This window comes from Danio rerio, chromosome 16, assembly GCF_049306965.1.
Source record: "Danio rerio strain Tuebingen ecotype United States chromosome 16, GRCz12tu, whole genome shotgun sequence".
NCBI lineage: Eukaryota > Metazoa > Chordata > Actinopteri > Cypriniformes > Danionidae > Danio > Danio rerio.
The window spans coordinates 31483520-31498412 of NC_133191.1; the positions used below are offsets into that span (position 1 = coordinate 31483520).

Consider the following 14893-nt stretch of genomic DNA (forward strand, 5'->3'; position numbering starts at 1 on the left):
CACGCTATTTTAAATTTTTCGAAAAACCTATTTGATCGAACTCGTCCTAGGCCGTGTCTCCGATTTTCACCAAAATTGAATCACATGATCTACAGACCATGCCAACCAAAAGTTATGGAATTCAAGTTGATTAGACCAACCGTTTTCGTTTAACTTATGAACTAATTTAACGTAGAACTTGCGAAAATGGACTTGAGGCGATATATCTGTAATGCATTCACCGATTCGCACCAAACTTCGTGTGTGTTATGACAACTAGGGTCTAAGGGTAATTGCGGAGTTTCGGCGCACTGCCCCCTAGTGGTCCGGAGATACTAAAAACTTGCTTTTTGGCTTATAACGTCTCAACCTTTCGTCCGAAACTCATGAAACTGGTCTCATTACATCCGGCAGAGCATGCCGAGTCGAATGATGTCTGATTTTCACAGGTCAGCCATTTTGGGCGTCGCCCATTTCGATTTTTGGCCAAAAATGCTATATTTTACCAACACATTCACATATCATTACAAAACATGGTATGCATCTTCAACCCCATGCCCTGAAAGTACTCAAAAACGTCTGGAGCAGCGCCACCTTATGGCCAATAGTGCTTGGCCCCTTAATTGCTGCTTGCAGCTATATTTAGGGGCCAAGCACCGTAGGTGCGTAGGCACCTATTGCTTTCGTTAGTGTTCTTATTATTATTATTATTATTCTTCTTCCGTTTCTTCCGCCGGATTTGAATGGCAGCCCATATAGGCGTATGCGGGAAAGTTGTATAATTTGGCACAATGATAGAGGACAGTATTAACATTAATCAGACCAAACATGAAGTCTCAAAATCAAACTCTCTAGCGCCACCACTTGTCCAAACTTTCACATACGTTTATCATCATAACTTTTGAACCGAATGGGCTACAATCAAATTTCTTTTTTTCTCTGATTCCTTGGCTCAGTCCGATTCAAATGCACCCTATGACGTCATTTTCCGTCATGAATTTTTTCGCGCTATTTTAAATTTTTCGAAAAACCTATTTGATCGAACTCGTCCTAGGCCATTTCTCCGATTTTCACCAAAATTGAATCACATGATCTACAGACCATGCCAACCAAAAGTTATGGAATTCAAGTTGATTTGACCAACCGTTTTTGTTTAACTTGCGATCAAATTTAACAAAGGACTTGCGAAAATGGACTTGAGACGATATCTCCGTAACGCATTCACCGATTCACACCAAACTTGGTGTGTGTTATGACAACTTGGGTCTGAGGTTACAGGCAGAGTTTCGGCGCACTGCCCCCTAGTGGTCCGGAGATATAAAAAACTTGCTTTTTGGCTTATAACATCTCAACCTTTCGTCCGAAACTCATAAAACTGGTCTCATTACATCCGGCAGAGCATGCCGAGTCGAATGATGTCTGATTTTCACAGGTCAGCCATTTTGGGCGTCGCCCATTTTGATTTTAGGCCAAAAATGCTATATTTTACCAACATATTCACATATTATTTCAAAACATGGTATGCATCTGGCACAATGATAGAGGCCAGTATTAACATTAATCAGGCCAATTATGAAGTCTCAAAATCAAACTCTCTAGCGCCACCACTTGTCCAAACTTTCACGTATGTTTATCATGATAACTTTTGAACCGAATGGGCTACAATCAAAATTCTTTTTGCCTCCGATTCCTTGGCTCAGTCCGATTCAAACCCACCCTATGACGTCATTTTCCGTCATGAATTTTTTCGCGCTATTTTAAATTTTTCGAAAAACCTATTTGATCGAACTCGTCCTAGGCCGTGTCTCCGATTTTCACCCAAATTGAATCACATGATCTACAGACCATGCCAACCAAAAGTTATGGAATTCAAGTTAATTAGACCAACCGTTTTCGTTTAACTTGCGAACTAATTTAACGTAGAACTTGCGAAAATGGACTCGAGGCGATATCTCTGTAACGCATTCACCGATTCACACCAAACTTGGTGGGTGTTATGACAACTAGGGTCTAAGGTTAATTGCGGAGTTTCGGCGCACTGCCCCCTAGTGGTCCGGAGATACTAAAAACTTGCTTTTTGGCTTATAACGTCTCAACCTTTCGTCCGAAACTCATGAAACTGGTCTCATTACATCCGGCAGAGCATGCCGAGTCGAATGATGTCTGATTTTCACAGGTCAGCCATTTTGGGCGTCGCCCATTTTGATTTTTGGCCAAAAATGCTATATTTTACCAACACATTCACATATCATTACAAAACATGGTATGCATCTTCAACCCCATGCCCTGAAAGTACTCAAAAACGTCTGGAGCAGCGCCACCTTATGGCCAATAGTGCTTGGCCCCTTAATTGCTGCTTGCAGCTATATTTAGGGGCCAAGCACCGTAGGTGCGTAGGCACCTATTGCTTTCGTTAGTGTTCTTCTTATTAGGGGCCAAGCACCGTAGGTGCGTAGGCACCTATTGCTTTCGTTAGTGTTCTTATTATTATTATTATTATTATTATTCTTCTTCTTCTTCTTCTTCTTCTTCCGTTTCTTCCGCCGGATTTGAATGGCAGCCCATATAGGCGTATGCGGGAAAGTTGTATAATTTGGCACAATGATAGAGGCCAGTATTAACATTAATCAGGCCAATTATGAAGTCTCAAAATCAAACTCTCTAGCGCCACCACTTGTCCAAACTTTCACGTATGTTTATCATCATAACTTTTGAACCGAATGGGCTACAATCAAAATTCTTTTTTCCTCTGATTCCTTGGCTCAGTCCGATTCAAACGCACCCTATGACGTCATTTTCCGTCATGAATTTTTTCGCGCTATTTTAAATTTTTTGAAAAACCTATTTGATCGAACTCGTCCTACGCCGTGTCTCCGATTTTCACCAAAATGTAATCACATGATCTACAGACCATGCCAACCAAAAGTTATGGAATTCAAGTTGATTAGACCAACCGTTTTCGTTTAACTTGCGAACTAATTTAACGTAGAACTTGCGAAAATGGACTTGAGGCGATATCTCTGTAATGCATTCACCGATTCACACCAAACTTGGTGTGTGTTATGACAACTAGGGTCTAAGGTTAATTGCGGAGTTTCGGCACACTGCCCCCTAGTGGTCCGGAGATACAAAAAACTTGCTTTTTGGCTTATAACATCTCAACCTTTCGTCCGAAACTCATAAAACTGGTCTCATTACATCCGGCAGAGCATGTCAAGTCGAATGATGTCTGATTTTCACAGGTCAGCCATTTTGGGCGTCGCCCATTTCGATTTTTGGCCAAAAATGCTATATTTTACCAACATATTCACATATCATTACAAAACATGGTAAGCATCTGGCACAATGATAGAGGACAGTATTAACATTAATCATACCAAATATGAAGTCTCAAAATCAAACTCTCTAGCGCCACCACTTGTCCAAATGTTAATGTATGTTTATCATCATAACTTTTGAACCGAATGGGCTACAATCAAAAGTCTTTTTCCCACTGATTCCTTGGATCAGTCCGATTCAAACGCACCCTATGACGTCATTTTCCGTCATGAATTTTTTCGCGTTATTTTAAATTATTCGAAAAACCTATTTGATCGAACTCGTCCTAGGCCGTTTCTCCGATTATCACCCAAATTGAATCACATGATCTACAGACCATGTCAACCAAAAGTTATGGAATTCAAGTTGATTTGACCAACCGTTTTCGTTTAACTTGCAATCAAATTTAACGTAGAACTTGCAAAAATGGACTTGAGACGATATCTCCGTAACGCATTCACCAATTCACACCAAACTTGGTGTGTGTTATGGCAACTAGGGTCTAAGATTAATTGCGGAGTTTCGGCGCACTGCCCTCTAGTGGTCCGGAGATACAAAAAACTTGCTTTTTGGCTTATAACGTCTCAACCTTTCGTCCGAAACTCATGAAACTGGTCTCATTACATCCGGCAGAGCATGCCGAGTCGAATGATGTCTGATTTTCACAGGTCAGCCATTTTGGGCGTCGCCCATTTCGATTTTTGGCCAAAAATGCAATATTTTACCAACACATTCACATATCATTACAAAACATGGTATGCATCTTCAACCCCATGCCCTGAAAGTACTCAAAAACGTCTGGAGCAGCGCCACCTTATGGCCAATAGTGCTTGGCCCCTTAATTGCTGCTTGCAGCTATATTTATTATTATTATTATTATTATTATTATTATTATTCTTCTTCTTCCGTTTCTTCCGCCGGATTTGAATGGCAGCCCATATAGGCGTATGCGGGAAAGTTGTATAATTTGGCACAATGATAGAGGCCAGTATTAACATTAATCAGGCCAATTATGAAGTCTCAAAATCAAACTCTCTAGCGCCACCACTTGTCTAAACTTTCACGTATGTTTATCATGATAACTTTTGAACCGAATGGGCTACAATCAAAATTCTTTTTTCCTCTGATTCCTTGGCTCAGTCCGATTCAAACCCAACCTATGACGTCATTTTCCGTCATGAATTTTTTCGCGCTATTTTAAATTTTTCGAAAAACCTATTTGATCGAACTCGTCCTAGGCCGTGTCTCCGATTTTCACCAAAATTGAATCACATGATCTACAGACCATGCCAACCAAAAGTTATGGAATTCAAGTTGATTTGACCAACCGTTTTCGTTTAACTTGCGAACTAATTTAACGTAGAACTTGCAAAAATGGACTTGAGGTGATATCTCTGTAACGCATTCACCGATTCACACCAAACTTGGTGTGTGTTATGACAACTAGGGTCTAAGGTTAATTGCGGAGTTTCGGCGCACTGCCCCCTAGTGGTCCGGAGATACAAAAAACTTGCTTTTTGGCTTATAACGTCTCAACCTTTCGTCCGAAACTCATGAAACTGGTCTCATTACATCCGGCAGAGCATGCCGAGTCGAATGATGTCTGATTTTCACAGGTCAGCCATTTTGGCCGTTGCCCATTTCGATTTTTTGCCAAAAATGCTATATTTTACCAACACATTCACATATCATTACAAAACATGGTATGCATCTTCAACCCCATGCCCTGAAAGTACTCAAAAACGTCTGGAGCAGCGCCACCTTATGGCCAATAGTGCTTGGCCCCTTAATTGCTGCTTGCAGCTATATTTATTATTCTTCTTCTTCTTCTTCTTCCGTTTCTTCCGCCGGATTTGAATGGCAGCCCATATAGGCGTATGCGGGAAAGTTGTATAATTTGGCACAATGATAGAGGCCAGTATTAACATTAATCAGGCCAATTATGAAGTCTCAAAATCAAACTCTCTAGCGCCACCACTTGTCCAAACTTTCACGTATGTTTATCATCATAACTTTTGAACCGAATGGGCTACAATCAAAATTCTTTTTTCCTCTGATTCCTTGGCTCAGTCCGATTCAAACGCACCCTATGACGTCATTTTCCGTCATGAATTTTTTCGCGCTATTTTAAATTTTTCGAAAAACCTATTTGATCGAACTCGTCCTAGGCCGTGTCTCCGATTTTCACCAAAATTGAATCACATGATCTACAGACCATGCCAACCAAAAGTTATGGAATTCAAGTTGATTTGACCAACCGTTTTCGTTTAACTTGCGAACTAATTTAACGTTGAACTTGCAAAAATGGACTTGAGGCGATATCTCTGTAACGCATTCACCGATTCACACCAAACTTGCTGAGTGTTATGACAACTAGGGTCTAAGGTTAATTGCGGAGTTTCGGCGCACTGCCCCCTAGTGGTCCGGAGATACAAAAAACTTGCTTTTTGGCTTATAACGTCTCAACCTTTCGTCCGAAACTCATGAAACTGGTCTCATTACATCCGGCAGAGCATGCCGAGTCGAATGATGTCTGATTTTCACAGGTCAGCCATTTTGGGCGTCGCCCATTTCGATTTTTGGCCAAAAATGCTATATTTTACCAACACATTCACATATCATTACAAAACATGGTATGCATCTTCAACCCCATGCCCTGAAAGTACTCAAAAACGTCTGGAGCAGCGCCACCTTATGGCCAATAGTGCTTGGCCCCTTAATTGCTGCTTGCAGCTATATTTATTATTATTATTCTTCTTCCGTTTCTTCCGCCGGATTTGAATGGCAGCCCATATAGGCGTATGCGGGAAAGTTGTATAATTTGGCACAATGATAGAGGACAGTATTAACATTAATCAGGCCAAACATGAAGTCTCAAAATCAAACTCTCTAGCGCCACCACTTGTCCAAACTTTCACATACGTTTATCATCATAACTTTTGAACCGAATGGGCTACAATCAAATTTCTTTTTTTCTCTGATTCCTTGGCTCAGTCCGATTCAAATGTACCCTATGACGTCATTTTCCGTCATGAATTTTTTCGCGCTATTTTAAATTTTTCGGAAAACCTATTTGATCGAACTCGTCCTAGGCCGTTTCTCCGATTTTCACCAAAATTGAATCACATGATCTACAGACCATGCCAACCAAAAGTTATGGAATTCAAGTTGATTAGACCAACCGTTTTTGTTTAACTTGCGATCAAATTTAACGAAGGACTTGCGAAAATGGACTTGAGACGATATCTCCGTAACGCATTCACCGATTCACACCAAACTTGGTGTGTGTTATGACAACTAGGGTCTAAGGTTACAGGTAGAGTTTCGGCGCACTGCCCCCTAGTGGTCCGGAGATATAAAAAACTTGCTTTTTGGCTTATAACATCTCAACCTTTCATCCGAAACTCATAAAACTGGTCTCATTACATCCGGCAGAGCATGTCGAGTCGAATGATGTCTGATTTTCACAGGTCAGCCATTTTGGGCGTCGCCCATTTTGATTTTTGGCCAAAAATGCTATATTTTACCAACATATTCACATATTATTACAAAACATGGTATGCATCTGGCACATTAATAGAGGACAGTATTAACAATAATCATACCAAATATGAAGTCTCAAAATCAAACTCTCTAGCGCCACCACTTGTCCAAACTTTCAGGTATGTTTATCATGATAACTTTTGAACCAAATGGGCTACAATCAAAATTCTTTTTTCCCCTGATTCCTTGGCTCAGTCCGATTCAAACGCACCCTATGACGTCATTTTCCGTCATGAATTTTGTCGCGCTATTTAAAATTATTCGAAAAACCTAGTTGATCGAACTTGTCCTAGGCCGTTTCTCCGATTTTAACCAAAATTGAATCACATGATCTACAGACCATGCCAACAAAAAGTTATGGAATTCAAGTTGATTAGACCAACCGTTTTCGTTTAACTTTCGAACTAATTTAACAAAGAACTTGCGAAAATGGACTTGAGGCGATATCTCTGTAACGCATTCACCGATTCACACCAAACTTGGTGTGTGTTATGACAACTAGGGTCTAAGGTTAATTGGGGAGTTTCGGCGCACTGCCCCCTAGTGGTCCGGAGATACTAAAAACTTGTTTTTTGGCTTATAACGTCTCAACCTTTCGTCCGAAACTCATGAAACTGGTCTCATTACATCCGGCAGAGCATGCCAAGTCGAATGATGTCTGATTTTCACAGGTCAGCCATTTTGGGCGTCGCCCATTTCGATTTTTGGCCAAAAATGCTATATTTTACCAACACATTCACATATCATTACAAAACATGGTATGCATCTTCAACCCCATGCCCTGAAAGTACTCAAAAACTTCTGGAGCAGCGCCACCTTATGGCCAATAGTGCTTGGCCCCTTAATTGCTGCTTGCAGCTATATTTAGGGGCCAAGCACCGTAGGTGCGTAGGCACCTATTGCTTTCGTTAGTGTTCTTATTATTATTATTATTATTATTCTTCTTCCGTTTCTTCCGCCGGATTTGAATGGCAGCCCATATAGGCGTATGCGGGAAAGTTGTATAATTTAGCACAATGATAGAGGACAGTATTAACATTAATCAGACCAAACATGAAGTCTCAAAATCAAACTCTCTAGCGCCACCACTTGTCCAAACTTTCATATACGTTTATCATCATAACTTTTGAACCAAATGGGCTACAATCAAATTTCTTTTTTTCTCTGATTCCTTGGCTCAGTCCGATTCAAATGCACCCTATGACGTCATTTTCCGTCATGAATTTTTTCGCGCTATTTTAAATTTTTCGAAAAACCTATTTGATCGAACTCGTCCTAGGCCATTTCTCCGATTTTCACCAAAATTGAATCACATGATCTACACACTATGCCAACCAAAAGTTATGGAATTCAAGTTGATTTGACCAACCGTTTTCGTTTAACTTGCGATCAAATTTAACGAAGGACTTGCGAAAATGGACTTGAGACGATATCTCCGTAACGCATTCACCGATTCACACCAAACTTGGTGTGTGTTATGACAACTAGGGTCTGAGGTTACAGGCAGAGTTTCGGCGCACTGCCCCCTAGTGGTCCGGAGATATAAAAAACTTGCTTTTTGGCTTATAACATCTCAACCTTTCGTCCGAAACTCATGAAACTGGTCTCATTACATCCGGCAGAGCATGTCGAGTCAAATGATGTCTGATTTTCACAGGTCAGCCATTTTGGGCGTCGCCCATTTTGATTTTAGGCCAAAAATGCTATATTTTACCAACATATTCACATATTATTACAAAACATGGTATGCATCTGGCACAATGATAGAGGCCAGTATTAACATTAATCAGGCCAAATATGAAGTCTCAAAATCAAACTCTCTAGCGCCACCACTTGTCCAAACTTTCACATACATTTATCATCATAACTTTTGAACCGAATGGGCTACAATCAAAATTCTTTTTTCCTCTGATTCCTTGGCTCAGTCCGATTCAAACTCACCCTATGACGTCATTTTCCGTCATGAATTTTTTCGCGCTATTTTAAATTTTTTGAAAAACCTATTTGATCGAACTCGTCCTAGGCCGTGTCTCAGATTTTTACCAAAATTGAATCACATGATCTACAGACCATGCCAACCAAAAGTTATGGAATTCAAGTTGATTAGACCAACCGTTTTCGTTTAACTTGCGAACTAATTTAACGTAGAACTTGCGAAAATGGACTTGAGGCGATATCTCTGTAACGCATTTACCGATTCACACCAAACTTGGTGTGTGTTATGACAACTAGGGTCTAAGGTTAATTGCGGAGTTTCGGCGCACTGCCCCCTAGTGGTCCGGAGATACAAAAAACTTGCTTTTTTTCTTATAACGTCTCAACCTTTCGTCCGAAACTCATGAAACTGGTCTCATTACATCCGGCAGAGCATGCGGAGTCGAATGATGTCTGATTTTCACAGGTCAGCCATTTTGGGCGTCGCCCATTTAGATTTTTGGCCAAAAATGCTATATTTTACCAACACATTCACATATCATTACAAAACGTGGTATGCATCTTCAACCCCTTGCCCTGAAAGTACTCAAAAACGTCTGGAGCAGCGCCACCTTATGGCCAATAGTGCTTGGCCCCTTAATTGCTGCTTGCAGCTATATTTATTATTATTATTCTTCTTCTTCTTCTTCTTCCGTTTCTTCCGCCGGATTTGAATGGCAGCCCATATAGGCGTATGCGGGAAAGTTGTATAATTTGGCACAATGATAGAGGCCAGTATTAACATTAATCAGGCCAATTATGAAGTCTCAAAATCAAACTCTCTAGCGCCACCACTTGTCCAAACTTTCACGTATGTTTATCATCATAACTTTTGAACCGAATGGGCTACAATCAAAATTCTTTTTTCCTCTGATTCCTTGGCTCAATCCGATTCAAACGCACCCTATGACGTCATTTTCCGTCATGACTTTTTTCGCGCTATTTTAAATTTTTCGAAAAACCTATTTGATCGAACTCGTCCTACGCCGTGTCTCCGATTTTCACCAAAATTTAATCACATGATCTACAGACCATGCCAACCAAAAGTTATGGAATTCAAGTTGATTTGACCAACCGTTTTCGTTTAACTTGCAAACTAATTTAACGTAGAACTTGCGAAAATGGACTTGAGGCGATATCTCTGTAACGCATTCACCGATTCACACCAAACTTAGTGTGTGTTATGACAACTAGGGTCTAAGGTTAATTGCGGAGTTTCGGCGCACTGCCCCCTAGTGGTCCGGAGATACTAAAAACTTGCTTTTTGGCTTATAACGTCTCAACCTTTCGTCCGAAACTCATGAAACTGGTCTCATTACATCCGGCAGAGCATGCCGAGTCGAATGATGTCTGATTTTCACAGGTCAGCCATTTTGGGCGTCGCCCATTTCGATTGTTGGCCAAAAATGCTATATTTTACCAACACATTCACATATCATTACAAAACATGGTATGCATCTTCAACCCCATGCCCTGAAAGTACTCAAAAACGTCTGGAGCAGCGCCACCTTTTGGTCAAAAGTGCTTGGCCCCTTAATTGCTGCTTGCAGCTATATTTATTATTATTATTCTTCCGTTTCTTCCGCCGGATTTGAATGGCAGCCCATATAGGCGTATGCGGGAAAGTTGTATAATTTGGCACAATGATAGAGGCCAGTATTAACATTAATCAGGCCAATTATGAAGTCTCAAAATCAAACTCTCTAGCGCCACCACTTGTCCAAACTTTCACGTATGTTTATCATCATAACTTTTGAACCGAATGGGCTACAATCAAAATTCTTTTTTCCTCTGATTCCTTGGGTCAGTCCGATTCAAACCCACCCTATGACGTCATTTTCCGTCATGAATTTTTTCGCGCTATTTTAAATTTTTCGAAAAACCTATTTGATCGAACTCGTCCTAGGCCGTGTCTCCGATTTTCACCAAAATTGAATCACATGATCTACAGACCATGCCAACCAAAAGTTATGGAATTCAAGTTGATTAGACCAACCGTTTTTGTTTAACTTGCGAACTAATTTAACGAAGAACTTGCGAAAATGGACTTGAGGCGATATCTCTGTAATGCATTCACCGATTCACACCAAACTTGGTGTGTGTTATGACAACTAGGGTCTAAGGTTAATTGCGGAGTTTCGGCACACTGCCCCCTAGTGGTCCGGAGATACAAAAAACTTGCTTTTTGGCTTATAACATCTCAACCTTTCGTCCGAAACTCATAAAACTGGTCTCATTACATCCGGCAGAGCATGTCAAGTCGAATGATGTCTGATTTTCACAGGTCAGCCATTTTGGGCGTCGCCCATTTCGATTTTTGGCCAAAAATGCTATATTTTACCAACATATTCACATATCATTACAAAACATGGTAAGCATCTGGCACAATGATAGAGGACAGTATTAACATTAATCATACCAAATATGAAGTCTCAAAATCAAACTCTCTAGCGCCACCACTTGTCCAAATGTTCATGTATGTTTATCATGATAACTTTTGAACCAAATGGGCTACAATCAAAATTCTTTTTCCCACTGATTCCTTGGATCAGTCCGATTCAAACGCACCCTATGACGTCATTTTCCGTCATGAATTTTTTCGCGTTATTTTAAATTATTCGAAAAACCTATTTGATCGAACTCGTCCTAGGCCGTTTCTCCGATTATCACCCAAATTGAATCACATGATCTACAGACCATGCCAACCAAAAGTTATGGAATTCAAGTTGATTTGACCAACCGTTTTCGTTTAACTTGCAATCAAATTTAACGTAGAACTTGCAAAAATGGACTTGAGGCGATATATCTGTAACGCATTCACCAATTCACACCAAACTTGGTGTGTGTTATGACAACTAGGGTCTAAGGTTAATTGCGGAGTTTCGGCGCACTGCCCTCCAGTGGTCCGGAGATACAAAAAACTTGCTTTTTGGCTTATAACGTCCCAACCTTTCGTCCGAAACTCATGAAACTGGTCTCATTACATCCGGCAGAGCATGCCGAGTCGAATGATGTCTGATTTTCACAGGTCAGCCATTTTGGGCGTCGCCCATTTCGATTTTTGTCCAAAAATGCTATATTTTACCAACACATTCACATATCATTACAAAACATGGTATGCATCTTCAACCCCATGCCCTGAAAGTACTCAAAAACGTCTGGAGCAGCGCCACCTTATGGCCAATAGTGCTTGGCCCCTTAATTGCTGCTTGCAGCTATATTTTCAAATGTTTCTGTGTTCCCCCTTCCACACTCACATGGAGCAGCAGCTTTTCAAAACCAAAACAGCTTTTTCAGCTTTTCCAAAAAGCTGTTTTCAGGGCTCTAAAACTCCAGGGTAGTGTAAACGGAAGGCGAAACTGTAACAAATCTTGCGTGTTATAAAACAAAAGTGTATTGGTGTAAACGGGGCCTAAATGTCATTTTAAATATCAAGCGTGAGTTTTAAGGAATGTAGTAAATGAACGCAGAGGGGATTTAACTGTTTAGACAGGTTTGTCATTACTAGTTAAATAAGTAATTTCTTGGTGTACTTGTTTCATTACTGCTTTTATTCAGTAATTGTGTACAATCAGGTTGTCTTTCTCTGACTGATTATGAGCACACATGTATTTGTTTTAGCTTGAATTCAAAGAATTGTTTATTTAAAGCGTAGACTAGCAGCTGAACACAAGCCCAGCTAAGCCCAGCTGATCAACAGTAGACTGTTATCTCCAGTCAGACATGCCAAAAAAAGCTCAGAACATGTAATCTGGCTGGCCAGTGGAAATGTTTGGATTATTTTAAGTAAACATACCCTTGGATGTTGACAAGTTTTATGAACTTATGTGATAACCTAAGTGGTCCACGCGACCAGAGTTGAAGCCTGCAAACAGATGTATTGTAGGCCTTTATTGGGCCTGTTTATGTTGACCATCTACTCATTCAAAGGATGTCGCTCCCATTTTTCATTTGAATTCTGATTTCAATAGCTGAATTGCAGCAATTTGTTGGGGATTGATGAGGACAAGGTAAAATTGGTGGCTTGAAAAGCACAAAAGTCTAGCAAGCCGAGTCTAGATTGTTTGAAGTTCAAGAGATCATCTCTCAGCATCAGTTTCTTTGCCTGCCTGTTGCCAGCTTTTGCAGTCTTAAATCAATCTGACGTCTCTCTGTAGTCACCAGATAGTATTAGTGTGTGTTTGTTTTGATGGATAGTTCTCTAAGCTCTGGGAAAACCAATGAACACTCATGGCTGATGACAAAAGCAACTTTTTTGCTGAAACACAAGGTTGAGCGGAGGTTAGTTGGCCACTTAGAAGAAAAATGACAAGTGGAGTCTTGCAAGTGTGTGATCTGCTTCCCAGTGACTTGGACAGAGAGACTTATGTTGTCAGCATGTCTGAGCCTCACTGTGTAATGGGCTGGTGATGTTGGTATAGAGATGTTTGTGGCCTCCACCAGAGGGAGCGCCGTGGAGCTTTATGGCTTGTGCTCAAGACTGGGTTGAATTAGACGATGCTAATGTGCTTGAAGTAAAAGAAAGTTGGTTGGCCAGGGAGAATTCCTCTGATTCTGACTGTTGACATCACATCTTAATTACTGGATTTAAAGGTTATCAAGGGTCAATACTTTTCCCATCACACTCAATACTACCATCATCAGGAGATAAGATGCTGGATTTATATAAATGAGTTGATTTGGAACTCAGTATGCACAAATAATGAGGGTGCATTCATTGTGTCACTTTGTCAAGGGCAGATTCCTTCCTGGCAATATGACACCTTCCATATGGAAGCCATTGACTGTCTCTCATCTGATGATGTCATCGCAGGAGGCCATGTTTTTAATAACATACAGAGAGCAACAGTCACTACATTCCAAACTGGATAAATCTACCCCCGAAAGGCACTTCTGAGTGAGCGTTATCATGGAGGGTTGTTCCAATATGAAGTATTTAAAACAGGACACATCCGTATTTTAAAATTTGAAAGGTATGACTGATGGGCTCTTTTTGTTAACGTTATTAGTATTTTAAGAACACCTGCACTACCCAGTAAAGGGGCCATGGTATTATTTGGATGATTGCATGTTCACCAATTCTGTTTTTTATTCTGCTAGGTGAGTTACGTTGAGGGGACAGCTTTGGTCATGGGTTTTGAGGATCCCATGGTACGTACAGACGACACCCCAGTCAAACGCTGTCTACAGACCAAATGGCCCTACATCGAGCTCCTGTGGACCACAGAAAGGTCACCATCCCTCAATTAACCTTTGTCTCTGTCACCTTTCACCTATACCAACCTCTGGCTGCACAGCCCGAAGACTTCAGGAAAGCTCAGAGGACTCCTCACTCTCTCTGCACTACATTCTAGGAGGCCAAAACAGGCCTGAAGTTCAACTGAGAGACGATGCTCTTCGCCTGGCACTCACACAAAGCCTCTTGTTTGCTTTTTTTCTGCTTGATTATTGAGCTAATTCTGTGTTTAAAGTCCTGGGGTTGAACAAACACACTTTGTTGCTGTTTGGGAATTATGTTTTCTCTTTTGCCATCTGTTGTGTGTACCAAATGTATTTGCTTTTGCAGGTGTTCATATTATTTTTGTTAACTTTCTACATGAGTTTGTTTACTGGTTTGAAATGATAAATCTTTAAACTAGCACATCGACTGTGATGATCTTATGAGTAATTTATGGAATTGCTAATATATATATTTTTTATTTGAGGTTTCGTTGTTAGCAGTTGTGAATATTTAAGGGATCGTTTGATTGACCAAAGCTTCTGGCTGGACATAAAGTATTAATGTTTGTCAGTGGTCAGCTGAGGAGTTGTCATGTTCTGCAGCGCCCAGCCATCAGAGGAATTGTGTTTAGACAGGTTTACAAAAGAATGCACTACAACCCCATGTTGGGCACCAAACAACAGTGGGAGAATAGGGCAATTTTAGTATTTAAACTTTGAAGAAAAAACCCTCCAGGAGGGACTCTGCAATGACACTATGATTCTCTGCATGAGAGAGAAGCAGAATAACACACAAACGCTCACCGTTTATTTATTCTGATCCTGATGGTTCACTAAATTAAACACTTTTGTTCTTCAA

General features: G+C 40.6%; 1 protein-coding gene across 2 annotated transcripts in view; it reads left to right on the forward strand.

Annotated features, from left to right (window-relative positions):
• Positions 1-14893, forward strand: part of mindy3 (MINDY lysine 48 deubiquitinase 3) — a 103570-nt gene extending 88677 nt beyond the window's left edge. For both annotated transcript variants that reach the window (XM_068214021.1, NM_001077756.1), the window contains 1 exon segment: positions 13915-14893. In XM_068214021.1, coding sequence (XP_068070122.1) covers positions 13915-14064 — 150 coding nt within the window. In that variant the 3' untranslated portion in view covers positions 14065-14893.